The sequence below is a fragment of the Nymphaea colorata genome, chromosome 7, assembly GCF_008831285.2.
Source record: "Nymphaea colorata isolate Beijing-Zhang1983 chromosome 7, ASM883128v2, whole genome shotgun sequence".
NCBI lineage: Eukaryota > Viridiplantae > Streptophyta > Magnoliopsida > Nymphaeales > Nymphaeaceae > Nymphaea > Nymphaea colorata.
This window is the reverse complement of record NC_045144.1, coordinates 19,850,310-19,862,334: the sequence shown is the minus strand read 5'-3', so window position 1 is coordinate 19,862,334 and position 12,025 is coordinate 19,850,310. Positions and strand designations below refer to the sequence as shown.

The window sequence follows — 12,025 nt, the reverse complement described above, 5'->3', positions numbered from 1 at the left end:
AACTTGTGCAAGAAACATGATAATTATTATAAAATACTTAGAGGGCGTTTGATTGGAGACAAGAAGTTTTTGAATGCAAAACCCAGTTTTGCATCCGACTCGCTATTTCATGTGCGTTTAGATGGCACCAAAATTGCATTTTGTTTAAACTGGGTTTTGGCAAAACTTGGTTTTATAAAATGCCTGGGCAAAATTGATTTTTATTTTGAAACAAGGTTTCCTCTTGTCATCCAAACATATAAACGAAGTTTTAGTGATTTTCACAATATCTAAGTTTTATAAGAGTGTCATCCAAACGCCAATAAGAATTTACACCTTCTGGCAGCAAAAAGCGTGGGACATGACTGTAAGGTTAGACCGTACAGAAAATGAAAAAATGGCAAAGGTCTATCTCAAAATTTTTGAGGGTCCAATTAAAGTTTTTAAATTAAATTTTGACAGGAACAAAAATATCAATTTAAAATTTTTTTTATACAGAATAAAATTTTTCTAAAATTTACATATCAATTTAAAATTTTTTTTTTTTGAAGAGGGCCTAGGCTCTTGCGGCCCCGGTTTGCCCTTGGTCTCCCATCTTCCAATCCAAGATCTCATACAGATATAAATGTTCTATTTTAATTTAGTTAAGGGTGGGCAACCCACAAGGTACTTGAACAAGGGTGTTTGGGTAGCTGGTTTTTGATGTGAGCTGGTTATTTGTTATTTGAACTGGCATGATAAAAAAACCTTATTGGGTTGAGTTATATATATATTCTTCAGCATGACAGTGATAGTTGGCTCATTTTGAAATTCTTGGCACAGCATCAACCATTCGTTTAGAATAAACTCTTCATGGATTGTCGATTGCTTCCTTCAAACTATCTTGCCTGCCTTAAAACTGTCTTGCTATGTTGTAAATGTTAAAGGTTTCAAATATAGGTAGACAACGAACCAAGTATGAGATGGACATAAAGTTGACGGTTAGACCCAACCTGATAACTAAACGGGCCGAACTTGAGCGGCCAACAAGAGCTTTTGCCAGCCTGAAAGTGTCTTTGTCGAACCTTAGGTTGGCTCAACCGGAATCAATTCTCAGCCTTTATTAAGTAGAGATAAATATTTAGTACTTCTATTAGTCAACAACTAACAATCATGTTAATTGTTTGAAGTTTCTGAATAAACAGCTTAGGGTGGCCGCGGGTCCCATGTTCTATTTCTAGGAATCCAAAGGCCCTGACGTCAGGCCTTACACAATAATGCATGAACAAACAAAATAATAAATACTCACATGCATCTCTTTCTTCTACTCCTCAACAAGGAAAGAGCGAAAGCGAATGGCAACACGCTGTCTCCATAAGAAGTCCGGTTTTAGTTTGAAAATCAGAAAAGGAAAAACTTAAATTGTTGACCGCAATTACATTTTTTGTATTAAGAACCACTTGTTCGGCCAAGATTCCTTGTCATGTGGCCGGAGCGAGAGGAAATCCACCGCGCCAAGGAGAAGCCGAAGGCCCCTCTTTCTTGTTGTCTGCGAGGTCTAGAGCTGCTTCAGAATTTAAGTGGTCATATGGTATATTTTCAACTAAACTGTTCGCACTATTTGCAGTGTAGAAGACCAACACTCATGAAAATTGAATTGAAAACAATTCATCACTAGAAGAGCAACACTCATGAAAATTGAATTCAAAACAATTCATCACTCACTATTTGCAGTGTAGAAGAGCAACACTCATGAAAATAGAATTGAAAACAATTCATCACTTAGGTCGGGCCTGACTTTTATTTGCACGTCTGAATCCAATCCAACTTTTAAATTTGCAAATTGGATCTATACATTAAGAACAGACTTTTGGAAGTAAGATATATATATTTTTTAAAAATGAAATATGAATATGAACCCAATTGCAAACTCAATTAGATAAAATCAAATATAATTGAACATCATTTCTTAAATTCTATTTCGAGCTGATTTTTTGGTCAAATATGAAGGTTTTTGTTTCATACTCTACCTTTAAGCAGTTTAACGGGATATTCAATCTGGATCCGATCTATTAACATCCCTAGATTTATTTATCCATTTTATGTCAATAAAGCATGACAAAGTGAACTCGACCAAGGGTGACCTTTGCTTTCACATTTTGAAAAATTAAAATCTATCCATTAAAATTTTCAAAAATATGAATTTGACCCCATAAAATTTTTGAAAAATAGGTATTGGCCCCGACAAAAACTTTTAAAAATTATATTCAGTATGTCGCATCACAATGCTTTGCCCTTTGCTCCAACAACCACCAGTGCTCACGAGCCTGATCTCTATATTGGTCCCTTTCTTTTTCTATTTTCCCAACATTTCATGATGAACTTTGGTGGATCGGTCCGAGCAAGTAGCAGACCTAAACAAATTATCTGAAAGAGCACTCGTTTAAAAATACTTATATCTGATGGTGAGGTACTTATATACATATAAAAATAAATGTTAAAAGATGCATATTTAAAAATAAGGACATTTTAAGATACCAGCGTGGGTAGTTAGTCACACCATGTGACTCCGCCATTGGTCCGAGCTGTCCAAATCATGAATACGTGGGGCGAAGCCTACTGTTAAAAGGCACCCCCTGGTTATCATGGCCGCAGCATACATATATATTTCCATTTAAATACTCTCAATCATTATTCCGTCCAGGATATGCAGCAGCAGTGCATGCATCCTTATCTGCTCCCTTCTGTCCTGCTGACTACCCTCTTCTTATCATTTCCCTTGTTATTCAAGTTGGCAATATTTTTTCCCCTTCCCTCAAAGCACTGTTGCCCCACAAATCCTTCTAACTTTATCCTTTGTACACATATATTATATGTCACTGATATTGCGAAAGATCTCTTTCTTTTTATTCAATTTACCATGATATTTTCGAAGATCTATAAGCAAAAAATGAAAAAAAAAAGGGGAGTTGAGATGTATACAGACTAGTACGTGATTTATGTGCTTTTGATCAAATTTAACTTTACAAGAATAATTTTGGTATAATGGACACGTTGGACGCTAATAGGTGGTCCGTCTTGATGTGGAAGTTAAAGCGTGGTTGGAGCGGAAGATGAGGGTTGGATCGGGGCTTTCGCCTTCAACCATATCGTGGTTTTTCCCTCCTCACTTGGAAGTATATAATATTTTATATATAATTTTAATTGAAAATTGAGGTGAGGAATTTAGGACACCAACAACAAGACATGCATTTATGATTTCATGGAGTTTGGAGAATTAACAAGTTAAAAATGCTAAACAAATTTAGAGAAAAATATAAAAATTTCAAATAAAAGGAGTCCAAAGTCTCTTCTTCCAAACCAATAACGTAGATTCTTCTTACAACTCCATTGCCAAGTAAAGAGCATCATCAATTTAGAATCAAATTAATGATGCTCACTAATATTAGTCTTGCGTATAACATTTCACTTGATCAACTGCTGAAGAGGACCCTAATTTTCAAATACTGGTAGGTTACTATGGAAATAAATATGTCTTTTATATGATTAAAAAAAGCCACCACCCGAGAGACCCAAAGACAAAGAGAGGTTGGTGCAAGCGTGGGTCCCTTGGCGGCCGAACGAATACGATCAATCAACGTTGGATTTCCATGGGCATCGATTGTTTGCCCACCAGAATTCGGCGTTCTGGATTTTAAGACCAAACAACGGTAAGTCCAACTTAGTTCTAACAATCAAAACGTCAGCCTTTTTCATTTTTATCTCTACAGAAACAAAGTTTTTTTTTAAGGTATTAATTATGATTTTTTTTTTTGTTATACTTAATGAAATTAAGTACATAAAGCTAGTCTATAACAAGCTTTGGTGTTTGATAGCGTTAGGTTTTTTTTTTTTAATTAAATTTTATCGTTAGGATTTGATCTATTAAGCCCCGTTTGATGCACATAGATTTTAATGTGCATAAGAAGAGAAAACTTACTACTTTTGTATGACCTTTTATACTCAAATCAAACACATGAAAAATTACTCTGCCAAATTCGATGAATCGAACTTGAAGAGGTTAAATTTTTTAATAACCCTAATTTTACAACTCAAAATTTTACTCTACTATCAAACGGAACACCTAGGGTAACTTTTGAAAAAGTTTTACCAAGGCTTGTAATTTTAAAAACTTTTATATGCAAAATCTAATTGACGTGGTCCTCCGCTGCTTCTACGAGAGTTCAGGAATAATTTTTTTTACAGCCTAAAGTGCAGCCGTTCTGCACTTTTTCCCAGGTATATAATTTTAAAATTTACAAATCAGTACCTTTTTTTTTTATAATATACGTGGGACCTTTTTCCGGCCACCAGACTTTTACGCTGGTTTTGTATAAGCGACAAGTGGAGGAAGCATCGTCTTCCATATAAAAATGACAGGAGTTCGTCATTCAAGAGAATGATCCAAAAGGCCATTATACCAAAATGGACAACAACGAGAGCATTGCTCCCCTCTTGCCTCTCCACAGCTCCTCCGCCACCCAACTTCCGGCCGGAATCCCTTCATGGCTCTCCAAGAGGACCATCTTCATAGTCGCCGGACCGCTGCTCTGCGCTGCCATCATCGCCTTCGTTCAGATCGACGGCGGTGGCGCCAGCCGGAACACGTTGGCAGCGCTCGCGTGGATCTTTTTTTGGTGGATAACCGAGGCCGTGCCCGTCCCCGTCACCTCCCTCTCCCCACTCTTCCTCTTCCCCATTCTCGGCGTCATGGACGCCGAGCACGTCGCCCGCTCGTACATGAACGACGTCATCTCGCTCGTCCTCGGCAGCCTCATCCTCGCGCTCGCCGTCGAGCACTACGGCGTGCACCGCCGACTCGCGCTGCAGATCACCGCCGCCTTCTGCGGCGAGCCGCTCAAACCCAGGCTCCTTCTGCTCGGCATCTGCTCCACCACTGCCTTCCTCAGCATGTGGATGAGCAACATGGCCGCGACGGTTATGATGATGCCGGTGGCCACCGGCGTGCTTCAGCGGCTCCCGAGCAGCAGCGGCGGGGATCCGGCGATCTCTGGGTTCTACAAGGCGGTGGTGCTGGGGGTCATATACTCGGCCACCATCGGAGGGATCAGCACCATGACGGGGACGGGGGTGAACCTCATCCTAGTGGGGATGTGGGAGAGCTACTTCCCTCAACGGAAACGCATCGGATACGCCAACTGGTCGGCGTTTGCCCTGCCGCTCGCCGTTCTCATCTTCCTGTCTCTTTGGGGACTCCTCTGCTTCTTCTACTGCCCGAGCTCGTCTGCAACCAGGCTCGCAGCTTACTTGGACAGAGAGAACATCAAGAGGGAGCTCGAGATCCTAGGTGAGTGCCTACCATCTCTAGTCAGAAACTCACAACCCATTTCTGCAACTAATCAGAACAGGCCGGAAGTTCTTCTTCTCCCGACGGATTTCAAACAAAAACTTAGACTTGAAATTTTTGGATCTTTTCTTAGTTGCATCTCCTAAATCAGAATTTTTAAGATTCTCGTTCAAATCTCTTAACATGCAATTCAAACGGTTTATGAGCTTCAAATGCACGCTGGAATCGGATTATTTGAATGCAAAATGGGACTTTTATTAAGCAAAAGAGTTCATCGAAATTTCAACCACTGAACTTTGACGCTCAGATGGATCCAGAAAGCTTGATCAGTGAAAGCTACCCAGGTTTTAAACCATGAAAATCACACTAAATAGTTGAAAATTTTAAAAAATCAAAATAGATTTTCAGAGCATAATTGCGGAGAAATTATGCAATTACAGAGCAGCCGATCCTTTCCTTCTTCTGTTTATTGTTTGCGAGCCTTAGAAATCTCATCCTGTGCTCAGAAAGCCAGGAACAGGGGATTGGGTAATAATCAATATCACAGAAATCTGGTGATGGAATATCTACCAAAAAAAGTAGTACTTGTCTACAAATTGAATCCGTCTCACATTTCCTCAAGTCAAATGAATTTGGAGCATACGGCTCCTTCCTTTTGAGTGCATAATCAATATCATTGATATATAAAAAGAGTCGCTTTCCCGGATTGTGAGGATCATAGTAGAGGAGTGCACGCCTGTGGTTCCTATCTCACCGGAATCAATTTCCTGACTCAGATTGAATATAACATCTTCAATGTCATTTTCGTGTCTTCGTTGGGCAGGTGAAAAAGTTCGTTTGCTGTTACTAGTTTAAAGAAAATTTTGATTTTGGGCTTGTATAAATCATCGTCACAAAAAACATGTAAGATATTGTATGGTAAGGAATTTTTCAGGTATAATACATACGATAAAGTTGTATATCTCGAAAATATCTTGGTAATTTTTTAAAAAATTTAAAATATTTAATAAATCCTAAAACTTATGAAAAATGAAAACCATAAAAATACGAGAAAACATGAAAAATGCTTACAATACACGTATAATAAGTGTTTTTTGGATCCAAATCTTAGATTTCAAGTCTGATTTGAGATTAAAAAAACTTCAGGATGCAAGGTTTATAAACATCCATGATCTAATCATTCGATCTTGCAAACATGGGATTTTGGATCGTCATTAGAAATCTAAACTTCGAGAATCTAAGGTCCATTTTGAATTTAAGGTTCCCAGATATATATATCTCTCTCTCTCTGGTTGAAAACATTTATTTATATCTTTTGCTTCATAACAGGGCCAACAACGTTTGAGGAAAAGATGATCTTCCTAGTCTTTGGGGTACGCTGCTTTACTCTCTCTTTGCTTTATTTATATCAATTTCATAGTCAATAACTATTTATCAAACAGACTCAATTTTCGCAATTTTTTTTCTTAAGAAGAAATTAGTGGAAGTACTGGCTGATCAGTTTCAGATTCATATATTTATTTATTATTTTCATCTGTAATAAATTGGAACTAAATCCACTTCTTCTGCATGTTTAGTTGATCTAAATAGGAACGCTTGCGCTTCTAATGAAGAAATAAAACTCAGAGTGATTATTGTGGCTGCAGGGATTGGTAGCACTGTGGATGACAAGAAGCATCACGAATGACATCCCAGGGTGGGAGGTCCTGTTTCAGGGGCGTGTTGGCGACGGAACCGTCAGTGTATGTCCCAAAGAACTCACTTTACAAATCAACAGAGACCAGTTTCTTAATTCTTTTTCTTCTTGTGGAACAGATACTCATGGCGACTCTTCTATTCATAATCCCCAACAAGAAGCAAAAAGGGGAGGCACTAATGGACTGGAACAAATGCAAGAAGCTGCAGTGGAGCATCATCTTGCTCCTCGGCGCCGGCTTCGCGATTGCCGACGGCGTTCGGCTCAGCGGCCTGGCGGACCTGCTGTCCCGGAGCCTCACGTTCCTGCAGAAGGTGCCCTACGTCGGCGTCGCGCCGGCGGTCTGCCTCATCACCAGCACCATGACGGAATTTGCCTCCAACAACGCAACGGCGACGCTGGTGCTGCCGCTGCTGATTCAGCTCGCAAGCACATTGAACGTGCATCCCCTGCTTCTCATGGTCCCCGGAGGGATCGGCGCGCAGTTCGCGTTCCTGCTTCCGACCGGCACGCCCTCGAACATCATCGGGTTCACGACGGGACACATAGAGATCAAGGACATGATCAGGACCGGACTCCCACTCAAACTCGCCGGAATCGGAGCCCTGGCACTGCTCATGCCCACACTAGGTGAGCAACCAGTTTACAAATCTGTTGTTTGGATTAGGGGTGTTAATGGATCGGACTTGATCCAGACAAGAACCAACCTAGGAAAAGTAATAATATAAGATTCAAAGTAATTTATCAAAGTAATTGACAATATAGGGAATTTGAAGATAATTAAGTAATATGTTTTGATCTTGGTGTTCATTTGGATGGCAGGTAACTTAGTTTTCGTGGATGGTGGACCCAAGTTTCATGCTGGTTGAGCCAACCTAGATGGAGTTCATATTCATCCTTCCGTTATCCAACATATAGAAAGGTCAGATGTACATAGTTATGTGCCTTTGATTCTTTGAAAATGTATGAATTTCCAGAAATTGCACGCCGGGATCTTAGTTTATTTGTGATGTGCAATTTTGTTCTTTTTCTTTTTTTTAAGATAAGAAACCTTTCATTTTTTTTTTTGGTTTAGTGTTCTTATTTTGTTTTGGCCACTGTAATGGGTTTCAATGACATGTAAGGGCGACTGGTAGCAGGATGGTTTGATGCCTTGCGTCCTGTACATCATTTTTTGCCTGTATATATCTTTTTGCGTGAATAAATGGTGGGGAGCCTATCTCCTATCTTATAATTTGCTGTTCTTAGCTGTACGTGTAAGATTAGAGTCGCCATTCAATTTTCATATATATATATATATATATATATATATATATATATATATATATATATATATATATATATATATATATATATATAAAACTTGAATCTGACATTGATTACGCAAAACAACAAAGCATTAGCCTTTAATATGGAATACTCAGCTAAATAGTTAAAACTGAGCTAGAAAATAAGCAGTGGTTCTCTTTTTTTCTTGTTTTTCTTAAACAATGAGAGGGTGACAGAAACTTCGGCCATCTATTTTTGGGAAACATTAATATCTCAATGAGCAGATAGAATAAGTGAGAGAAGAGAACGGCCAAGCAACGCTGAGCCAAAAATAATGTTTAGGGCTATTAGTATACAAAGTGCGGTTTTTAGTGCTAATTTGGAGCCAGACTCATCCTGGCGTGAACTGTATCTGCTTTTTGGGATATTCACATATTCGGATTCAAATTCAAATTTGAATATGAAGAAAAAAAATTGTATCAAAATTTGATTTCACAATTCGAATCTATTTTTTATATTCATATCTAAACCTAAATCTGAATTTCAACCGAATCGGGGTTATTTCAAAATGTATGAGCACTGGATATATGAATTTTATTTAAAATTAAATTCTATCTGAATCCCAATCCAATCAGGATTTATGCATATCGGAATTTGAATCCAATCAGATGTAATTTCTTCAATGCTAATATGTAGGATTTTTTCTCAAATAGTAAAATTTGTTCTATGTCTGATTTTTTTTTTTTTTTTTTCTGGAACGACTCAGTTGGACTCTGTCCATGCTTGTCTGTGAGCATTAGAAATTTCATCCTGTGTTCAGGAAGCCCGGAACAGGGGATTGGGTAATCAATCAATATCACAGAAATTTGATGATATGGAATAATATCTACCAGTGAAAGTAACATTTGCCTACAAATTGAAGCCGTCTGACTTTTTCCCTAAGTAGAATATGACATCTTCAATAGCAGAGGAGTTCACGCCTGTGTTTCCTAATTCATCACCTGCATCAATTTCGTAAGAGATATTCAATATGACATCTTCGATGTCATGATCCTCCCTTCTTCGTTTTTTTAAAAAATAATTTTGGGCTTAATTTTTGGTTATAAACTTAGGAGTATATATATATATAACTCAAAAATAAACTAAATAAAATAACATGAAGATGCTACGAAAATTTTTCCAATGAACATTGCATGGTTCTTTCCAAGACTCCCGAGTCAGAGATCCAGATGAACCGATTCCGGGTGTGGATCGGCAAGTGTGCGGCCCCTTTGTTCACACAGGAGCGTGTACCGCTTTTTGAAGCTTCGACTGGACGATTCAAGAACTGAAGGGAGCCGATGCATCAAGAGGGCATTGGCCGCAACAGAAATTCGTGAACATAGAGGAGTTCCAAGCCGGGGACGGATTGGTGGAGTTCTGCTGGCGGCAGGGGAGTCGGCCATTACGGTGAAATCGTGGAGAAGAAAGCAGAGGGGATATGCAGGGCGGCGGAGCCGCGGCGGGGCAGGAAGCGGAGGCGGAGGAGGAGCGGAGGGTGAGGTGGTACGACTACATAAACCCCGCGAACAGGTTGGTGCAATGGGGGTCGATGGCGTCCGGGGTGGTGGTGATGGTGGTGGCGGTGGGGCTGTTTGTGCCCTATATAGTGAACCACAGCCGGAGTGGTTTGGAGCTGTCCAAGACGGCGTTGGTGATGATCCCTGTGGGTTTGGCCCTCTGTCTCTTCTCCTGGCTCTGCATCTTCACCTCCACCAAGCTCGGCCGTGGCGCTCGGGTCGCCGCAATGCCCCTACCTACCCATGAGCAGCATTAATGGAGGCAATCTTTTACTTGTGCTCTCTTTCTGTACAGTCGAACAGGTATTATTTGGACATTCTCCGTTCCTTCTTTCTTTAGCTTTCGATGCATTTCTTTTGTGCTTTCCTCTTCCTTTCTTTCATTTGGGCTTCTTTCATTCTTCCTCTACCATTGTTGACATTCTCCATTCTATCTTTAGATTTGGCGTAGAGTTTGCATTATTTCGTCTTCCACCTCTCTCTCGTTGCACATGAAGATTATTAGAGATTCTTTGATCTTAAACATGGCTTCTATCTTGAATAGATTTCCTTTACTACTTTTGCTTTTAGCTTTGTATGGCCGGTGACCCAAAAAAATTCATAAATATTTTTGGCTGGCGAAAATGTTCACTCTCTGGTCCTTTTGTGAATAATTTATTTCTCTAAAGCGATGGTCTTCAAATGGTCATGTGGATTGGTAATGATTTTTCCGTTTTAATAAAGGTTCGCGGCCTTATTTCTGCAAGCTTTTGGGCCTAGTGAGTCTACATGCATTGCTTGGCTCGGTGTAAAAAAAAATTGTGGCTCCTTACAAGGACAAAAAAGAGTAGTAAAAAAAGTTAAAAATCTAATACAAAAATAATTTTTTTTTATAAAATTTCCAAATTAACCTAACTAATTATATAAGTATTTTTAAGATAATTTGTAAGATTCCGTTCGGATGCCCACTCTTTGATCGATGTTGCCAGCAAAAGTTCGACCATATTTTCAAGGAAAAGCTACTTTTTAATAGAGATTCTGGAAAGCAGAACATAAGTTCAAGCAGTCCAATATAACTGTTACCGAAGAGTGACTAAATGTAACAGCAGTTCCAAAAGGCGTTTGATTCTCGTTCTTGAAAACTTTACGTCAGTGACCGGTACCTTCTGTTCCTAACATCTCAAGAACAGCTAAAGAACAAACGCGGCTTAATCCGGAGGGTCATGTTTGATAAAAACGTCCGGCACACATCCTGTAGCTCATTTTTTTTGCAAGAAACGAGAGGCGACAATATGATCCAAGGAACAACGCTTTTATTAGGTCGACGGCAAGCACAGGACAGCAAACAAACAGGGGAACAACTTTCTGCAAACAAAATAACAACATAACATCTAGCACTAAGTTTTTATTTCATGCATTAAATCACTAGAGAGTCAGAAGCAGATCGAGTCCGGAAGCTTCAAGTTCCAGGGATCAAGCTTCAGTTGTGGGGGAGTACTGCTTCGCCCTTCATGTACCGCGCGTACTCCTCTGCAGAGCAGCAGAAGTAGCCGCAGCAGTGCTTCATGAACAGCTTGCAGTGCATGCAGTGTTTCTTCTTCAATAAGAAGTCAGCACCACCCGACTCAGATTGAGTCTGGTCTACAGCGCGTCCCCCGGCGCCGCCGACGTTGCTACCATCTAGCTCCTTTTCTGAAATCAAAGCAACAGAATTCAATCAGAACGTACAGCTTCTAATGATCACATCCGAAATTAACAAGAATAGATATCGAGTACAGGTGCACACTTAGTTTCTCATCATAAACTCGTGCAAGGACGAGGGAGAAGCATAGCAACAGGGCAGAGAGAAGGATGAGCAAGTTGTGTCTCTTCAATGCCATGCTCGATAAGCAGTAAACACTTCCACTACTAAATCTGGCTACTACTCTTCTCCTGCTGCTCTCTATTGATCGACTGATGGTGCAGAAACGGCCATGGCCGATGTATTTATAAAGCCAGCCCGGTGGATGGTTAGGTGGAGAAAAACAGGGTGGGCAAGTTGGCACAGCTGCTTCTTCGGTGTGTTTTATGACATTTATCGTTCAAATTGACAGCAGTAAGTGTTTGATACAAACGGTAGTTGGATACATTTAATCTTCTTCTCGGTAAGCTTTCTACTTCACGCCAACTGATGACCTCTCCTCGAGGGAAACTCGGGCTATTTTTTTCCTTTCCTTT

General features: G+C 39.8%; 2 protein-coding genes across 2 annotated transcripts; one reads left to right on the top strand and one right to left on the bottom strand.

The window, feature by feature from the left end:
• The first annotated feature begins 4,377 nt into the window (after positions 1-4,377).
• On the top strand, positions 4,378-8,242 carry LOC116258181 (tonoplast dicarboxylate transporter). Its single transcript, XM_031635329.2, has 5 exons — positions 4,378-5,305; positions 6,635-6,678; positions 6,952-7,047; positions 7,121-7,631; positions 7,824-8,242. The coding sequence occupies exons 1-5, from the start codon at positions 4,423-4,425 to the stop codon at positions 7,868-7,870; spliced, it is 1,581 nt and encodes a 526-aa protein (XP_031491189.1). The 5' UTR covers positions 4,378-4,422; the 3' UTR covers positions 7,871-8,242.
• Positions 8,243-11,101: 2,859 nt separating this feature from the next.
• LOC116257913 (uncharacterized) lies at positions 11,102-11,782 on the bottom strand. The gene is made up of 2 exons (XM_031634937.2): positions 11,595-11,782; positions 11,102-11,500 (listed from the first exon to the last, which is right to left on the bottom strand). Exons 1-2 carry the CDS (start codon positions 11,686-11,688, stop codon positions 11,289-11,291), a joined length of 306 nt encoding a protein of 101 aa, XP_031490797.1. The 5' UTR covers positions 11,689-11,782; the 3' UTR covers positions 11,102-11,288.
• Positions 11,783-12,025: the final 243 nt, after the last annotated feature.